At 39.7% G+C, this 18747-nt stretch overlaps 2 protein-coding genes across 7 annotated transcripts in view; one reads left to right on the top strand and one right to left on the bottom strand.

Annotated features, from left to right (window-relative positions):
• Nucleotides 1–18747, top strand: part of LOC119011916 (phosphatase and actin regulator 1-like) — an 82835-nt gene that overhangs the window by 9262 nt on the left and 54826 nt on the right. The gene's annotated exons all lie outside the window — the stretch shown is intronic.
• On the bottom strand, nt 2778–17724 carry LOC119011913 (zinc finger protein 271-like). Of its 6 annotated transcripts, XM_037085372.1 has the most exons (17): nt 17562–17724; nt 17173–17372; nt 16439–16540; nt 16261–16356; nt 15969–16079; nt 15603–15726; nt 15368–15511; nt 11788–11987; nt 11048–11149; nt 10867–10962; nt 10572–10682; nt 9708–9828; nt 7771–9605; nt 5264–5463; nt 4479–4580; nt 3091–3214; nt 2778–3003 (listed from the first exon to the last, which is right to left on the bottom strand). In XM_037085372.1, exons 1-13 carry the CDS (start codon nt 17584–17586, stop codon nt 7819–7821), a joined length of 3219 nt encoding a protein of 1072 aa, XP_036941267.1. In that variant the 5' UTR covers nt 17587–17724; the 3' UTR covers nt 2778–3003; nt 3091–3214; nt 4479–4580; nt 5264–5463; nt 7771–7818. The 6 variants fall into 6 exon arrangements, with proteins under 6 accessions (XP_036941267.1, XP_036941271.1, XP_036941272.1 ...); XM_037085376.1 differs by lacking the exons at nt 7771–9605; nt 9708–9828 and having other exon boundaries at nt 17562–17718; XM_037085377.1 differs by lacking the exons at nt 7771–9605; nt 9708–9828; nt 10572–10682; nt 10867–10962 and having other exon boundaries at nt 17562–17717.

Raw genomic sequence — 18747 nt, 5'->3', positions numbered from 1 at the left:
CATCCCCCTGCCTGCAACACTGTTTCTCAATTAGCAGACAACATGGATAATCCCAAACTGAGGATTCTTCTGTTCTCTGCGGAGACAACAAGGCTCAGTCGGAGTAGAAAAACAGATCTAAAGCTTGAAACAACAGATCGGATGAAAGATTAACACGTGTTGCATCTTTATCCTCATTTTCCAACATCAAAATGTTCTGTAGTCCAAAAGCCATTTTCATTTTGACAGCTGGACGGTCATGGAAATTTGCTGCATGTTACCATTTCAAAGGACGTGAAGTGTGTGAAATTAAGTTTTATTTATACTCCTGTACATAAAACAGAGTTTGACTGGCTGATGGAACGGTGGTCCCTGGAGCGCCACTGCTCCCTGGTGGAGCAATGCCTTTTCTGCAGCCACAGGCTCCCGCACAAGGTTAAATGTGTAGCTATACATACACCAATCGAACACCAACAGGTGAAGTGACTAACACCGATCACCTCGTTACAACACAATGTTCTGCTGGGAAACCGCAGCTCTTAGCATTCGTGTGGATGTGCCATCTGACACGCATCACCCAGCCAAACATTGTTGCAGTGCCAGACACCACAAAACAACCCCAGAGGTCCCGTGTCAATGCATCAATGAGTCAGAGCCAAGTCCAATCCAAAGATTAGACATGTTCAGGGCCGTCACACGGATGCTTGATCAGAATTCAAAAGATTTTCATTATGTACTTATAATGAGCACATTTTGCTCATTTCAGTTCCACATCCCCATATTTAAAGGCGACGACATCTTCAAACATTTATCAAGAAAAGCACTCACTATGTGTCCTTCGTTTGTTTAAGTACGCATATCACAAGAAGTTACATCATTATTAAATAGCCTGGTGAGTGTTTCACCAGTTGTTCCTAAATGGTCTCTGCTATTTCTGTTGGACTCAATTCAACCAAAGCTAAATTGAGTCTGCTTCTTCCTACTTCTATCAGACAGCCTTGAGCTCCTTGTAGGCCTCAGGGAAAGCTTGTAGACATCAGCACACTTTAGAAAAAGACTTTGATTTGACACACTCTCTGAGTACCATTTTTTTTTATTTCAGAGTGAATGAAAATCATTCACAGTATCAAACAAAATGCAGCTTATTTATAAGATATGGAGCATTAACATATGGTAGCTGACAAAACTTATGATGTATGTATGACGTGGTAGAATGTAGAATGGCACATGAATCATAAACAGTTTTAGCACTTGAAGCTACCGACATGCCTTTTTTCCATGTTGCCTACGGTGACATTTTTTCTGGAACTTTCTGCCACACCTCGGACACGGGAATGGCTGCTCCACTGTGTGAACGATCATGTGCTGCTTCAGCTCGCTGTTTAATCGAAAGCCTTTGCTGCAAACCTCGCACAAGAATGGATGCAACCGGATATGTACAGCTCTACGGTGAGCGGTCAGATGTGATTCCCTCTTGTAACAAACACCACAGTCTTCACACTTGAACGGCCTTTTCCCTGTGTGTTGACTCATGTGAAGCTTGAGCTGAGCTGCAGTCGGCTAACCTTTCCCTCAGGCGTCACAGAGGTATGGTTCTTGCCCCGTGTGTTAATACAGATGCCATTTCAGTTATAATCTCGATAGAATTTCTTCCCGCACGCTGTGCATGGGAAACCATCTGTGTGCCTCACCACACGTGCTTTCAGGCAGTCTCTTGAACTGGACTGTTTTCCGCAATGTAAACAAACACTCGTCTCTGCGCTTTCTCTGGTGCAGAACCAGATAAACAAGAAATCTGAAGCTTTGCCCGCATGTTTTTACAAATGCGCAGTGTTGCACTCGCAGTGTGTATTTCGTCACGGTCCTTCCGTTACGATTTCGATAAACATTTCTTGCAGGTGGCGCACTGGTACAACTTCATATTTTGCTGATGTCTAACCAATTCAGACAACCTCACAAAGGGTCTCTTGCACAAAGTGCATGGGTATGACACAGTGACTTTATGTGACTTGGAATAATGTTTGTTCAAATGGGCAATTTCTGAAAAGTTCCTCTCACACATGTTGCATTTAACGGTTTGGGAAGTGTTTGCATCATCTGCAGAGATTGGAGTTTTTGCAATGTCAGAACTTGTCTCATCACATCTCCCATTGGTATTGTCAGCTGACTGGAAATGACACCCTTTGATAATGAAATACTTCAGATATTTTTGCTTTTTCCTTTTTGAAACTCTTTCAGAACATTTACTCTGGTGCCTCTCAAGGTTTTTGTAGTAGGTAAAAACCTGCTCACATTTCTGACACTTTCTTGATTTACATGGCTTCACAGCCTGAGAGTTGGCAGGTCCATCTGTGATTGCTGGGACCTGACTTGTACCACTTGAAACAACTGGATTCTCCTGTTTGCTTTTCTTTGCGTTGCTGAGGGGATTGTCCTGTGAATGTTGCTGTGACACTCTGCATTTATCTATTCGATGTGTCTCATAGTCTTCGTAGTTGTCATAGTCTTTCCCACAATAAGAACAAACATAAGGACTCTGTTCAATGTGGCATCTCATGTGACTCATCAAGTCGTTAGACCAGGTAAAGACTTCTCGACATATGGAACATTTTTTGACAAGACTGCTCCTTTTACACATTTGCTCTTGTACAGCGTCCAAAGATTCCCAGGGTACAACATTTGAAGGCCCAGTGACAGTTTCACAGGGGAGAGACTTTTTGATCGTATCAGCAGGGTGTGGTTTGGACTGAATCATTACTTCAATAGACGCCCCCTGGTCTTCAGTCAGATCATCAACATGCTGTTGTCCATTTATTTCTACGTTCCACATCAATTCTGATTTCATCTGCGTAAAATGATCTACCTTAACCTCTTCTGATTCACTGTCAAGTGAATTATCTCTCTGCCAGTCCTGTGAGACATGCATGGATCCAGATTTGACCAGTGTGTCTCCTTTGTTCTCCTCTGCATTTGGTAGCCGATAGGAGAGGCTGGAAAGGATGCGATCATCAGCAGAAGAGGAAACTAAAAATGGCAAAACAGAAAATATTTTAATTATCTTCAAACACACAAGTCAATAAATTAATGTGTGAAAAGTCCTTAAAGTTGTACCTTGTGAAGCATTATGCCCATGGTGTTAGTGATGCTGAATGAGTGTATTCCAGGGCTCAGGTTGATTCATGAAGTCAGCACACTCTTTCAAGGTAGAGGGGGATTGGCCGAGACAGAGTGAAGTCTTGAAATGAAACAGAACAGTTTGAATCAACATATAACAGATATTACAATGTACAAACTCTATCCTTGCTGTTCAGGAGTTATGTCATCAACTTTGGCATCACTTAATGCTTTTCTACATTTCCTTGAATCCCTCTCTACACCTCAAAGAAAAGGGGAAGAAGCAGGAGATTGTAAATTGTTCTTCCTCTCTCAGTAACTACAAATTTGCCAAAATCAATATTTTCAGCCCTACACTGTGGTGAATTTCCGATGCAAGCATATATTTATTTTTCATATACATTAATTTCATTAAAAACGCCTGGTTTTCTTAAAATATCTGGTGATTTCACACCTACAAATACTAAAACAACTTCTTGAACAGCACTCACTACCACAGCAGACTTCTCAACTTACTGCACCCCCTGCATCAATGTGGATATAAATACTTAACAAGGTAATGAAGGCAGGAAAACAAATACACACTAGAGACCTTATATCCAATATACAGCTGACTCCACAGAGGGTTTTACATGCAGGTTACAAAACCAATTTTCTTGCAACCCTCCCACACCTCTACATAACTGAATTTTCAACTTATGAGTGGAGCCTATATAAAGGTATAGGTACAGGAATAAAGGTAGGTCTAGAGTGACAATTAGGCTCTGTAGAGTAGTAGTATGGAAAAATAATATAAATATTTAGTTTCTGCTCTTCCTTGCCAGTTAACTTACTGAAACGTTCAAAGGTGCAGTTTTATACCTAAAAGTATCAAAATGTTACGTATCTATAGTTTCTACAGTTTAAAGTTCATGTATGAACTTGTTCTAGGTTTGGAACAGGCAGCAGCTTCTGCTGATTGAGGAGAAATTTTCTCATCAGAGCCTGTAGGGCTGAGTCATAGTCAGTGCCGAACACTGCTGGGAAGATTTAGTGAAGAATAAAAGGAAAAGTCTTCATTACATTTCACAAAATATTGCAAGGCCCCTTTGATACCAATACAGACCTAAAATGTTACTGAAGGCTACTGACAAAACATTAACCTTAAACCAACAAAAAATAAATCAAAAACACTATGTAATTATAATATCTGAAGTAGTAACAACCTGATAAAAGATATCCCTCTTGCATCGATCATCCAATAGAGTGTTAACAAGCTTCAGGAAGTTTGCCACTGACGCTTTTACCTCAGAACTCGAAGTCTTAAAAAAGTAGAATTAATAATAAGAAGGCACATAAATAAATGTCACAAAAAGCAATAAAAATTTCAACAAGAGCACATATACCTCGTTATCGCTGTTTTCAATGAAGGTGTTTCTTCTGCTCGATTAAGGTTTGAGGGTTTGTTGGCTGGCAAAATCATCATTGCAGTACAACTCCAGCACCATCTGGTGGCATAACAGCAGACAGATCAATTTAGTGAAGGCTTTCTTTAAGTCATAAGTGATTTGGACCTGGACTTGTTGCTGCACCGGTCCATTTCCTAAAAGAAAACTAAAATATGATTTACCTAAATTGTTTTAAGGGTAAATGCAATAGATAGAATAGATAATAGTTTTCTAACTAATCTAGGTCACTCTGTGTGGACAGCAAATACAGGTTAGAACCCAATGTCACGTTACAAATGACATGAGAGGTATATTGATAGGTATAGATATAGGTCATGTAAAAGTTCTACAAGGGCTTAAATAATTGCACAAAGTTAGATTCCAAACTGCACACAAGTGCCTATTATCTCATCTTTAGAGTTAGTATTTTAGTAGTAAATAGTAAATTAAAGTGGTGGAGGAATCAATTAGATCCTTGACTTCAGTGAAAGTACAAATACCACACTGAAGAAATATGTAGTAAAGGTACCACACTGTATATGTTACTTGGCAGTAAAGTGTGAAAGTACAATCAGAAAAAATGTACTTTAAAGTAAAATTATTCTATTAAGAAAGATGTCCTCTATGACTGTTATACTATTACAGATTACAGCAAATATACTTATAAATATTCCACCACTAGTATTTCTGGTATCTAGCACAAGTAAATAGCAGCATTACTGAGACATCTTGTATATTCCTACCTTTGCACGTAGACCCATAACTAGCTGGACTCTCTCTGTGTCAGTGAGCAGTTCAGGGACTGTCTCCAGCACTGTGCTGATGAACTCCTCCAGCAGACCATAGTGCACCACAGCTCCCTGCTTCACTATCTCCCACAGAGCCGCAGACACAAGCTGCAGAGGAGGGACGATGAGACGGAGGGAGGAAAGGGGGAGGAAGCCTGAAGGAAACACATTTTACAACTGTCATTTCAGTTTTTATCAAGGGTCACAGTAAAACCATACATTTTTTTCCGTTTACGTTAGCCCGTCAGCTACACTAAAACATCACTTTCTGACGCAGTTTTCTAAACTTTTCAACTGTCTGCTAACATCACACCCAAACAAAAACATTGGAACATGGAAGCGTCTGAAAAATCTGGCCTCTCTTTGGGAAGTGTACGCATTACGTCATTACGCGTTATAAAACGTGCGAGGCAGAGGCACACTTCATGAGGGTTTATTTTAATAACATGCACTTCTCTTCACATTCAGTCTGTTCCTAGCATTTAGAAATCACAGAAGGCATTAACCCACATTCGGTTTGCTGATGACAGGAGCTTATCTCTCCTCTCTCTGTTTGGTGTGCTATACATCATTTGACACACTGGATTACCAAGTCAGCCCACAAGATGGCGGCACAGTAACATGGGGTAATATTTGCAGCTCTGCAGCAGTACATAGTAACATATTGAGACGTGCCTTCAAAATAATAACTTATTTCTCACAAGAAATGTCAAGACATATTTCAGTTCTTACCCTTTCAAACCTGCTTAATATTTCTTTTAAATTAAGTAAAATAAACAATTTTCTTGTACGGCTTTTGTGTATTATTATAATATACGATTAGCTATGAGCTACACCAGTCAATGGTTGTCCATCCTCAGGCTGTGGTTCTAAGATATTACAGATACGGAAATTAAGATATATACCGGTCAGCAGGAACATTTCAAAAGACTATCAGAACTGAGGAAGTCTGAGGCACATAAGAGGGTAATGAGTTAAACACCTTTAATTAATCATGGCTGTGGAATCACCACAACAGTAAAAAATATGTTCTTTTTATATGTTAGCAGTCAGTCACATGATCAGTATAGCCAGGTAAGTAGTGGTGACATGATTTGTCTGGACAGTTAAGTCACATGATCAATGAAGACAGGTGAGCAGTAACATGATTTGTCTAGAAAAACCACGACATGACTATGCATTTAGGTAAATGACCACATGATCAGTACGAGTAATACTAAGCAAGATAATAGAAAAATATACATACACAAATTCTTCAAACTTCTAAATATTTCAATACACTCAGAAAAGTATCAATTAATAATTTCAACAATGCCTAAAATAACATTTTCAGACATTTAAGGTCACAGATGCCTTGGTAGAAAAAAGATATAAAAAAGAAGTAAAGTCTAGTTCCCTGTTCAGACCTGGATATCAGGTAGCTTTCAGCGCATATATCCAGAATGATTCTCTTTGTGAGAGCCTTTTTAATCTATTTGCGCATGATGATTTTAGCGAACTGCAACTGCCTTGGTTAGCCTCTTTCTAATGAAAAGCGGTGGGTTGCCAGTTCTTATAGCTTGTTTATGTTCAGCAAGTCTGACTTTAAGTTTACGTTTTGTTCTCCCTGTGTAAAAACCACATGGACATTCAAGTCTGTAAACCACATTATGAAGTATAGTGCTTTATAAAAGTCTTTATGTTATACTTAAGACCTGATGTTGTCATATTGTACAGGGAGAAGATAATGCCCCAAAGTTCACAACTGCTCTGAGCTTGGCTAAAGGACTATCAGGTAAAGCCTTCTGGAAGTCCCACTGATGGATGGATGATGGATGGATGACCATGAGGAATGGTTCTTGGTTCTGCAATCTTTGGTGTTTGGGTGGGTGGTGCATGTCAAGTGGCATCTACATGAACACAGGGATCCAAGGTTTCCCAGCACCTTTGTACTCTGCACTGAAACTAGATAATTAATGTTGTTCACTTTACCTATTGGTCCTTTTTCTCTTATGACTGATCAATGTATTTCGTTTATCGTGGCAGAATGTGGAGTGGCACATGCACAGACAGCCTGAAGCTACCGACATACCTTTGTGGTGTGATGTGTGAGGTGAGGTTTTTGTTTGAACTTTTTGCCACACCTTGGACACATAAATGGCTGCTCCCCTGTGTGAACCCTCATGTGTTCTTTAAAGAGGCTGTTTACGCTAAAGACTTTGTTACAAACCTCACACAACAATGGCCGCAATCCCATTTGTTTGTCCCTATGGTGAACAATCAAATTGGATTCCCTCTTGTAACAAACACCACAGTCTACACACTTGAACTGCCTTTCCTCTATATGTTGAATCTTGTGTAGCTTGAGCAGACGTGCATTCGGCCAGCCTTTCCCACAGGTGTCAGAGTGGTACAGATCAGATGTTGTCCAGTGTGTTTATCCAGATGCCATTGTAGGGACAACTTTCAATAGTATTTCTTACCACATAGTAGGCATGTGAAACCATCTGTGTGCTTCACTATGTGTGATTTCAGGCTGTCTTTTGAACTGAAGTCTTTCCCACAGTGGGAACAAGCGTTAAGCTGCTCTTCTCCATACTCTCTCCATGCTCTCTCTGGTGCAGAGTCAGATTAGCAAGACATTTGAAGCTGCTCCTGCATGGTGCACAAACACTTGGCACTACACACGCATTAAGTTTTACATTATGAGTCTTTCGTCCTGTTGTCGAGAAACATTTCATGCAGGTGGCGCACTGATACAACTTTTTGTTTTGCTGATGTTGAACCAATTCGGACAGCCTCACAAAAGTTCTCTTGCACAAACTGCAGGGGTATGAGTCAGTAACATCATATGACGTGGAAAAATGTTCGTTAATGGGGGGGATTTTTGAAAGGTTCTTCTGACACATTGTGCACTTCACAGTGCAAGATTCAGCCTCGGCAACTTCTGCAAGGTCTGCAGAAATTGGAGTTTTTGCAGTTTCAGAAGTTGTCTCATCACAGGTCCCATTGGTTTTGTCACCTGATTGGAAATTACACCCATTGATAATAAAATATTTTGTTTGCATTTTCCCTTGAGATGCTCCTTTGGAACATTCACTCTGGTGCTTTTCAAGATTCTTGTGGTAAATGAAAAGCTGTTCACATTCTTGACACTTCAGAGGTGATTTACATGGCTTCACAGCCTGAGAGTTGGCAGGTCCATCTGTGATTGTTGGGACGTGACTTGTACCACTTGAAACAACTGGATTCTCCTGTTTGCTTTTCTTTGCGTTGCTGAGGGGATTGTCCTGTGAATGTTGCTGTGAAACTCTGCATTTATCTTTCTGATGTGTCTCATAGTCTTTGAATTTATCATAGTCATTCTGTTCAATGTGGCATCTCATGTGACTAATCAAGTCAGCAGAACAGGTAAAGACTTCCCGACATACGGAGCATTGTTTGACGCGACCGCTTCTTTTACATGTTTGCTGTTGAGGTGATTCTAAAGATTCCTGGGGAACAACATTTGAAGGCCCATTGTCAGTTTCACTGGGCGGAGACTCTTTGGTTGTATCAGCAGGGTTCAGTTTGTAGAGATGAGCCCAGCTTGTGGAACACTGTTGGTCCATCTCTGCTTGTTGTTTATGGACCACGCAAAACTTCTTGTGTTTGTCAAAGTTCTTTTGATAAGTGTAAACCTTGCCACAAAGATGACAAACAAGATCACAGTTATCATCAGACTGCTCAAAGTCCGGAAGTCTTTTCAAATTCAGAGGGCTACGTGTTGTGGCGCTTGCCAGTGGTGGAAGCTTAGCTTCACTTCTAGAAGCATTATTATCAGTACAAGTCTTTGGTTTGACTTGTGCATGTATCTTCTGGGTCACAGAATTTGACTGTCTCCTTTTGTTTGTCAAGCCATCATGATGGGTACTCTTGTGCTTCTTTAGTTTCTTAAGGGAACCAAAATCTTTGCCACAGATGAGACACTTGAAGGTTTTGGAGGATTTCCAACTGCCAGTTTTCACATGGTTGTACGACTCACTTTCATCAAAAGGCTGAAGTATTACTTCAATAGAGGCCCCCTGGTCTTCAGCCACATCATTAGCATGTTGTTGTCCATTTATTTCTATGTTCCACATTAATTCTGATTTAATCTCCATTGAGTTTTCTTTTTTAATATTTTCTGACTCAATGGCAAGCAAGTTATCCATCTGCGAGTCTTGTGAGACACACATGGATCCATATTTAACCAGTGTGTTTTCTTGGTCATTGTGCACATTTGGTAAGTGATAGGACAGGCTGGAAATGATGCTATCATCAGTGGAAGAAGGCGAAGCTAAAAAAAAAAAAAGAAGAAATCATAGATAAAACACAAATGATTAAAGTCACTACAGAAATGTAAATACAAAAGTTTATCAGCTTTTCCTTAAAGCTGTACCTTGAACTTTGTGCCCATGATGTTTGTGATGCTGAATAAGTGTATTCAGGGGCTCAGGTTGATTCATGAAGTCTACACACTCTTTCAAGATAGAGGGGGATCGACTGAGCCACAGTGAAGTCTTGAAATGAAACACAGCAGTTTGAATCAACATCAGATATTACAATATACAAACTCTATACTTGCATTTCAGGAGTTTTGTGGTTGTTCATTTTGCTACTTTCCCTAATTTTGCACCTGTTGATACAATCCTACATTTCCCAGAATCTCTATTAACACCTCAAAGAGAAGGAAGTAAATTGTTCTTCCTCTTCCAGTTTAGCAAATGTCTGACCCACATATCTTTTTTCCACCTAATTGTAAAGAACATCCAGTGTCTCCTGTAATGGCATTAAGATTTCTTTATGTATTACCATGTAGTTTATATTGATGTTTCTTCTTATTTCAAATTGTTATATCCTATTCTAACTTTTTATTTTTCTTCAATGTTTTCACTGTGAAGCACCTTGTGACTCTGGTATTGGTGTATAAGAAAGAGTTACATATTTACTTCATACATATTTAGCTCATATGCCTACTCTCATCATGATGGCCCACTTTTTTACACTTCTGCATAACTGAATTTTCTACTTATGAGTGGAACCTATCTCAGGTTTAAAGGTAGGTATAATTTGACAATTATCAAGCTCTGTAGAGTAGTAGTATGGAAAGCAATTATTTTCTGTCCTACACACACAAACACACACACACACACACACACACACACAATTAACATGCTGAACATTTTAAATGTGCAGTATTACCTGAAAGAGTTTTTAAAGTCACATATCTATAGTTTCTACAGTTTAAAGTTCATGTACGCACTTGTTCTAGGTTTGGAACAGGCAGCAACTTCTGCAGATTGAGGATAAATTTTCTCATTAGAGCCTGTAGGGCTGCATCGTATTTAGTGCCAAACACTGCTGGGAAGATTTTCTAAAGAATAAAGAGAAAAGTTTTCATTACATTTCACAAAATACTGCAAGGCCCCTTTGACAACATCACAGAACTTAAGCGTTACTGATGGCCATCGTCCAATCAATAAAAACACAGTTAACCAACAGGAAAAAGAACAAAGAGCAAGCAATGATAAAATATGAAATAGTAACAACCAACTCACCTGATAAAAGATATCCCTCTGGCATTGATCATCCATTAGAGTGTTAACAAGCTTTAGGAAGTTTGTCACTGATGCTTTTACTTCAGAACTTGACTTCTTAAAAAAGCATAAATAAAAACAAGAAGGCAAATAACTGAATGAAAATGACACAAAAAGCAAGAAAAATTCACCTACAACATACCTCTTTACCGTGGTTTTTAATATAGGTCTGTATTCTGTTTAAATGCAGTTGGATGGCCTGTTGGCTGGCGAAACCCCCATTGCAGACCAAGTCTAGCACCACCTGGTGGTAGAGAAAGGATCATGAACTGGAGGCTTTATCTGTCAACTTCGCATTTACATGCTCCTGGGATAGTCCCATTTCCTGTGTTGGGAAGGAGTTCTTCTCAATCTAGCATGTTGATCAGCTTCAAAGATTTAATATCATATATAGCTTAGAATATTCATGTTGTAATCTTGCTCAGTCTGTGTGTACGGCAATGCTTAAAACCTAAGACCATATTACAAAGTACAAGTACACGTGAGAAGGGCGAAGAAGAGGAATAAGAAAACTTTCATGTGGAGTACCTCAAAGTTGTGCAAATACTGGATAAATTGCACTAAGTTAGATTCCAAACTGCAGACAAGGGCCAAATATCTCATCTCTGTAGCAAACATACTACAGACTGTACTATTTAGTTAAAATGTGGTGGAAGAATTCAAGAGATGGCTTACATAAGGAAAAGTGCTACTATTACTGAAAATGTTACTTGGTAGTAAAGTAAAAAATTAGGACAACAATAATACAAGTACAGGCACCAATTTGTGGAAAGGAAGGTCATGAGTAAATATGCTCAACGTTAGTGAGATTCCACCACTGGTGTTTCTGGTAGCTAGCACAAGTAAATAGCAGCATTATTGAGACATCTTGTATATTCTAACCTTTGCACGTAGACCCATAACTAGCTGGACTCTCTCTGTGTCAGTGAGCAGTTCAGGGACTGTCTCCAGCACTGTGCTGATGAACTCCTCCAGCAGACCATAGTGCACCACAGCTCCCTGCCTCACTATCTCCCACAGAGCCGCAGACACAAGCTGCAGAGGAGGGACGATGAGACGGAGGGAGGAAAGGGGGAGGAAGCCTGAAGGAAACACATTTTTAAACTGTCACTTCAGTTTTTATCAAGGGTCAAAATAAAACCATACATTTGTTTCCGTTTACGTTAGCCCGTCAGCTACCGTGACCCTAGAACAACACTTTCTGATGCTATTTGCTTATTAACCAGTTACTGCAAATATAGAGTGAGTAAAGATACGTTTAGTTGAGTGTTAAACACTCACCATAGTCCCCAAACATCGTGCTCATTTTTGCGTTGCGGACATAAACTTTTCAGTTAGCATGTGGCTGTCTGCTAACTTCGCAGCCATCAAAAACACCGGAACATGGATGCGAACGTAACGTCTGGAGAATCTGGCCTCTCTTCGGGAAGCGTACGCATTACGTCATTACGCACCAACGTGAAAGGCAGAGGCACATTTCATGAGGGTTTATGTCAGTATAATACACTGCTAGTCTGATTCAGCCTGTTCTCAGCATTTAGGAATCACAGAAGGCATTAACCCACATTTGGTTTGGCGATGAAAAGAAAGGTTCTATCCTCTCTCTCTGTTTAGTGGGCTAAAGTAGATCACAGAACTCCAGTTCTTAAATCTTTACAAAGCTACCTGTCTGTCAAAGAACAAATTTAAAAACACTATAAACGTTTTTTAAAAAAAAAAACAAACAAACAAACAAACAAACAAAAAAAACAAAAAAAAAACTTTTTATTAGGAAAAAAAAAAGATTTGAACAGATTCTGAAGTTTTACTGCTTTTTCCATATTATACAAAATCAATGGTTTGTAACCATCTGTTAACTTTACATTCAAAACTTGTACAATATCCAGCACCACAGACAAACTGAGACATGTATGTCAGCTCTCCATCTTACAAACATGGTCAATATTTGTATTATGGTCTATTAATAAACTGAAGATAAACCCTTTACATTTGCATCTGCTGTGTATTATCATGCAGTATGATTAGGTACACCAGTCATGATTATTGATAGTTAGGCACTGAGGAATTCTTAAACATTTTGTCAAAAAATAAACCATGTCTGGAATATAAAGATTTCAAGTTAAGTTGCCTTGTTGTCTTATCCTGTCTCCCTTAAAACTTTGGGTCTTGGATTACTTCTTGGTTTTCAATACTGTTTGGTTGTGCTCGTCAAGTGGCATCCATATTAATGTAAGGACTCAAGGGTTTCCAAGCAGAACACTACATTGTAAAGAGAGGTTCAATGTTCCTCACTTTCAATCAAATACCTGTTGGTCCTTTTTCATCTTCCTGTCACAAAAAGCATCATGTTACCGACATGCCTTCTTGCTGTGTTGCTGAAGGTGAACTTTTCTCTTGAACTTTTTGCCACACCTTGTACACATGAATGGCCGCTCCCCTGTATGAACCCTCATGTGTTGTTTAAGATCGTTGGTTAATCTAAAGCCTTTGTTGCAAACCTCACACGAGAATGGACGCAGCCGGATATGTACAGCTCTACGGTGAGAAATTAAATTGGATTGCCTCTTGTAACAAAGACCACAGTCTTCACACTTGAACGGCCTTTCCTCTTGATGGTGAACCATGTGACACTTGAGCTGAGCTGCAGTCGGCCAACCTTTCCCACAGGTGTCGCAGAGGTACGGCTCTTTCCCTGTGTGTTTGTACAAATGCCATTTTAGATATATTTTTTGATAGAATTTCTTTCCGCACACTGGGCATGGATAACCACCTGTGTGCCTCACCATGTGTGCTTTCAGGCCTTGTTTTGTACTAAACTGTTTTCCACAGTGGGAACAAACAGTAGGCCGCTCGTCTCTGTGCTTTCTCTGGTGCAGAGTCAGATGAGCACCAAATCTGAAGCTTTGCCCGCATGTTTCACAAACATGTGGTGTTATACATGTATTGCGTTTTTTTTCATGATCTTTTAGTCTTTGTTTTGAGAAACATTTCTTGCAGGTGGTGCACTGATACAACTTCATATTTTGCTGATGTCTAACCAATTCAGTCAACCTCACAAAAGTTCTCTTGCACAAAGTGCATGGGTATGACTCAGTGACTTTATGTGACTTGGAATAATGCTTGTTCAAAAGGACAATTTTCGAAAAGTTGTCCTCACACATGTTGCATTTAAAGGTGCGAGTTTTTGCCTGGGAAGTGTTTGCATCATCTGCTGAGATTGGAGGTTTTGTAGTTTCAGAACTTGTCTCATCACGGCTCCCACTGGTATTGTAAGCTGATTGGAAATCACACCCAGTGATAATAGAGGAATTTGCTTTGGTATGTTTTGTTCTTTGAGGAGCTCTGATGGAACATTTACTCTGGTGCTTCTCAAAGTTTTTATGGTAGGTAAAAACCTGCTCACATTTCTGACACTTCACTGTTGATTTACACGGCTGCGCAGCCTGAGAGTTGGCAGGTCCATCTGTGATTGCTGGGACCTGACTTGTACCACTTGAAACAACTGGATTCTCCTGTTTGCTTTTCTTTGTGTTGCTGAGGGGATTGTCCTGTGAATGTTGCTGTGAAACTCTGCATTTATCTTTCTGATGTGTCCCGTAGTCTTTGTAGTTGTCAAAGTCTTTTTGTCCAATGTGGCATCTCATGTGACTCATCAAGTCAGTAGAACAGCTAAAGACTTCTCGACATACGGAGCATTGTTTAACACGACTGCTCCTTTTACATGTTTGCTGTTGAGGTGATTCTAAAGATTCCTGGGGAACAACATGTGAAGGCCCAGTTTCAGTTTCACTGGGGGGAGACTCTGTGGTTGTATCAGCAGGGTTTAGTTTGGAGAGATGAGCTAAGCTTGTGGAACACTGTTGGTCCGTCTCTGCTTGTTGTTTATTACCAGCCATGCAAATCCTCTGGTGTTTGTCAAAGTTCTTTTGATAAGTGTAAACTTTGCCACAAAGATGACAAACAAGATCACAGTTATCATCAGACTGCTCAAAGTCTGGAAGTCTTTTCGAATTTGATGGGCTACGTGTTGTGGCACTTGCCATTGGTGGAGCCTCTCTTCTAGAAGCATTATTATCAATACAAGTGTTTGGTTTTAGATTTAAATGTATCTTGTGGCTGGCAGAATTTGACTGTCTCCTTTTGTTTTTCAAGCCATCATGATGGGTACTCTTGTGCTTTTTTAGTTTGTTAAGGGAACCAAAATCTTTGCCACAGACGAGACACTTGAAAGTTTTGGAAGATGTCTGAATGCCAGTTTTCAAATGGTGAAGCCCCTTTTTGTCCATGTGATTGCCCTCATCATGAGGCTCACTTTCATCAAAAGGCTGAAGTATTACTTCAATAGAGGCCCCCTGGTCTTCAGCCACATCATTAGCATGTTGTTGTCCATTTATTTCTATGTTCCACATTAATTCTGATTTAATCTCCATACAGTTTTCTGTTTTAATATTTTCTGACTCACTGGCAAGCAAGTTTTCTATCTGCGAGTCTTGTGAGACACACGACAATTCAGATTTGAACTGTGTGTCTCCTTCGTCATTCTCCATCTTTGGTAGGCGATAAGACAGGCTGGAAAGGATGCAATCATCAGCTGAGAAAGATGAAGCTGAAGACAAAACACAAATTATTTTCATTCACTTGAAGTTAATGATATGAAAGTCAATCAGGAAATGTGTGAAAAGTCATTAAAGTTGTACCTTGTAGAACTTTGTGCCCATGATGTTTGTGATGCTGAATAAGTGTATTCAGGGGCTCAGGTTGATTCATGAAGTCAACACACTCTTTCAAGACAGAGGGGGATCGACTGAGCCACAGTGAAGTCTTGAAATGAAACAGAACAGTTTGAATCAGATATTATAGTAAACAAACTCTGTCCTTGCATTTCAGGAGTTTTGTTGTCTTAATGTTTTGTTTCCCTCGTATACTTTTATATCAGTTAATGTTTTTTTATCTTCACAAATATATGCAGCAATGTAAACAACTTAACTATCTTGAGTTTGAGGAAAGCTGCAACTGCTTTTTTTCTTCATTTGTTTTAGGATTACTGGTTGTAATTTACATACTTGTTCTAGGTTTGGAACAGGCAGCAGCTTGTGTAGACTGAGGAGGAATTTCCTCATCAGAGCCTGTAGGGCAGAGTCGTATTCAGTGCCGAACACTGTTGGGAAGATTTTCTAAAGAATAAAGAGAAAAATTTTCATTACATTTCACAAAATAATGCAAGCTCCCTTTGACATCAATACAGAACTAAATCATTGCATTAAGGCTGTCATTCAATCAATTAAATGACATTTAACCAACAAATATTGAATCAGCATGTAGTAATAACTGATGATATTGTTCCTACAAACCTACCTGATAAAAGATATCCCTCTGGCACTGATCATCCATTAGAGTGTTAACAAGCTCCAGGAAGTTTGTTACTGATGCTTCCACCTCAGAGCTAGTATTCTAAAAAATGCAGATAAAAAGGTCATAAACAAATAAAAAAAAATGACACAAAGAGTAATGGAAGATCAACAAGAGCACATACCTTGTTGTCCTGGTTTTTAATGTAGGTGTTTATTCTGCTCAAATGAGACTGGATGGCCTGAAGGTTCGCAAGATCATCACTGTGGCATAACTCGAGCACCACCTGGTGGTGCATCAACAGACAGAACAAGGCTTTATTTAACAACTAAAAGTCAGTTTGGCATCATCTGAAAACCACCCCCAGTAGTACCATGTCAGAGAATGGGATGTATGGGCAGAATATGAGTCAAGGTGTTCAGTTAGTCTTAAAGAAAATCATTATTTTGGTATGAAATTAACACTTAGCCCAAAGCACAAGAAACCTGGTCATAAAAGCTGACTTAATCAAATGCAGTGTTGATGATGCAGTTTGATTTACTCACGCCACATACTAAATCTGACGTTACTATATATCGTTATGCCTCTAGAATTTCAGGATTTTATAGCTGTAGTTGGTTAAGGTGGATGTATTTTTAACTTTTTGTCGAGACTAACCGCACAAAAAAATATTATTTTCATACTATATTTATCTGCAGAGTTTGTCTTGATTGTTTACCCAGAGATACCCAGAGCCCCAAAATGACACATTGTCACTGCTTTATAATATATTTTTCATAGCCCAAAATTCTAAATTAATATTTCAATAGATTCAAGTACCGTACTTATTTTTATGCTTAGTTACATTCCACTATTGGTATTTCTGGTATCTAGCACAAGTAAATAGCAGCATTACTGAGACATCTTGTATATTCTAACCTTTGCACGTAGACCCATAACTAGCTGGACTCTCTCTGTGTCAGTGAGCAGTTCAGGGACTGTCTCCAGCACTGTGCTGATGAACTCCTCCAGCAGACCATAGTGCACCACAGCTCCCTGCTTCACTATCTCCCACAGAGCCGCAGACACAAGCTGCAGAGGAGGGACGATGAGACGGAGGGAGGAAAGGGGGAGGAAGCCTGAAGGAAACACATTTTACAACTGTCATTTCAGTTTTTATCAAGGGTGAAAACAAAACTATACATTTTCAGTTAACGTTAGCCTGTCAGTTACACTAAAACTTAACTTTCTGACGCTGTTTTCTTTTCAACCCGTACAGTAAGTTTATAATGAGTGAAGGTAAGTTTAGTTGAGTGTTAAACACTCACCATAGTCCCCTAATATCGTGCTCATTTTTGCGTTACGGACATAAACATTTCAGTTAGCATATGGCTGTCTGCTATCTTCGCAGCCATCAAAAACACCGGAACATGGAAGTGAAAGTAGCGTCAGAAGAATCTCTCTTCGGGAAGTGTACGCATTACGTCATTACGTACCAACGTCCGAGGCAAATGCACATTTCCTGAGGGTTTATCTTAGTAGCATAAACTTCTCGTAACACTCTGCCTGTTCTTAGCATTTAGGAATCACAGAAGACATTAATACACATTCGGTTTGAATTTCAAAACACTGTAAACTTGTGTTGTTGTTTTTTTAAACTTTGTATTAGGACATGAAAAGACTTGAACAGATTCTTCAGTTATACTGTTTTTTTAGTCCATATTATACAAAATCAATGGTGCGTCACCATCTGTTAACTTGGCATTCAAAACTTGTACAACATCTAGCACCACAGACAACAAATTCATGTGTATGTATGTATGCATGTATTTCAGCTCTTCCTCTTACAAACATGGTCATTATTTATATTGTGGTCTATTAATAAACTTAAGTGAAATCAACCCTTGACAGCTGTATCTGTTGTGTATTATCATACAGTATGATTAGGTACACCAGTCATGATTATTGTTCCCAATGCATTGAGGATTGGCCTGGCCCCAGGTGTATAAATTCAAGCACTCAGGCATGCAGACTGTGAAACAAGACATTTGTGAAAGAATGGGCCGCTCTCAGGAGCTCAGTGAATTCCAGCGTGGAACTGTCATAGGATGCCACTTGTGCAACAAATCCAGTCGTGAAATTTCCTCGCTCCTAAATATTCCACAGTCAACTGTCAGCTCTATTATAACAAAATGGAAGCGTTTGGGAACAACAGCAACTCAGCCACGAAGTGGTAGGCCACGTAAAGTGACGGAGAGGGGTCAGCGGATGCTGAAGCGCATAGTGCAAAGAGGTCGCCGACTTTCTGCACAGTCAATTGCTAGAGAGCTACAAACTTCATGTGACCTTCAGATTAGCCCAAGTACAGTACGCAGAGAGCTTCATGGAATGGGTTTCCATGGCCGAGCAGCTGCAGCCAAGCCACACATCACCAAGTGCAATGCAAGGCGTCGGATGCAATGGTGTAAAGCACGCCGTCACTGGCCTCTAGAGCAGTGGAGACGCGTTCTCTGG

This window comes from Acanthopagrus latus, chromosome 21, assembly GCF_904848185.1.
Source record: "Acanthopagrus latus isolate v.2019 chromosome 21, fAcaLat1.1, whole genome shotgun sequence".
In the NCBI taxonomy this organism is placed as follows: Eukaryota; Metazoa; Chordata; class Actinopteri; order Spariformes; family Sparidae; genus Acanthopagrus; species Acanthopagrus latus.
Note: the sequence above shows the minus strand (reverse complement) of the source record. Positions and strands in the feature narration are given on the sequence as shown.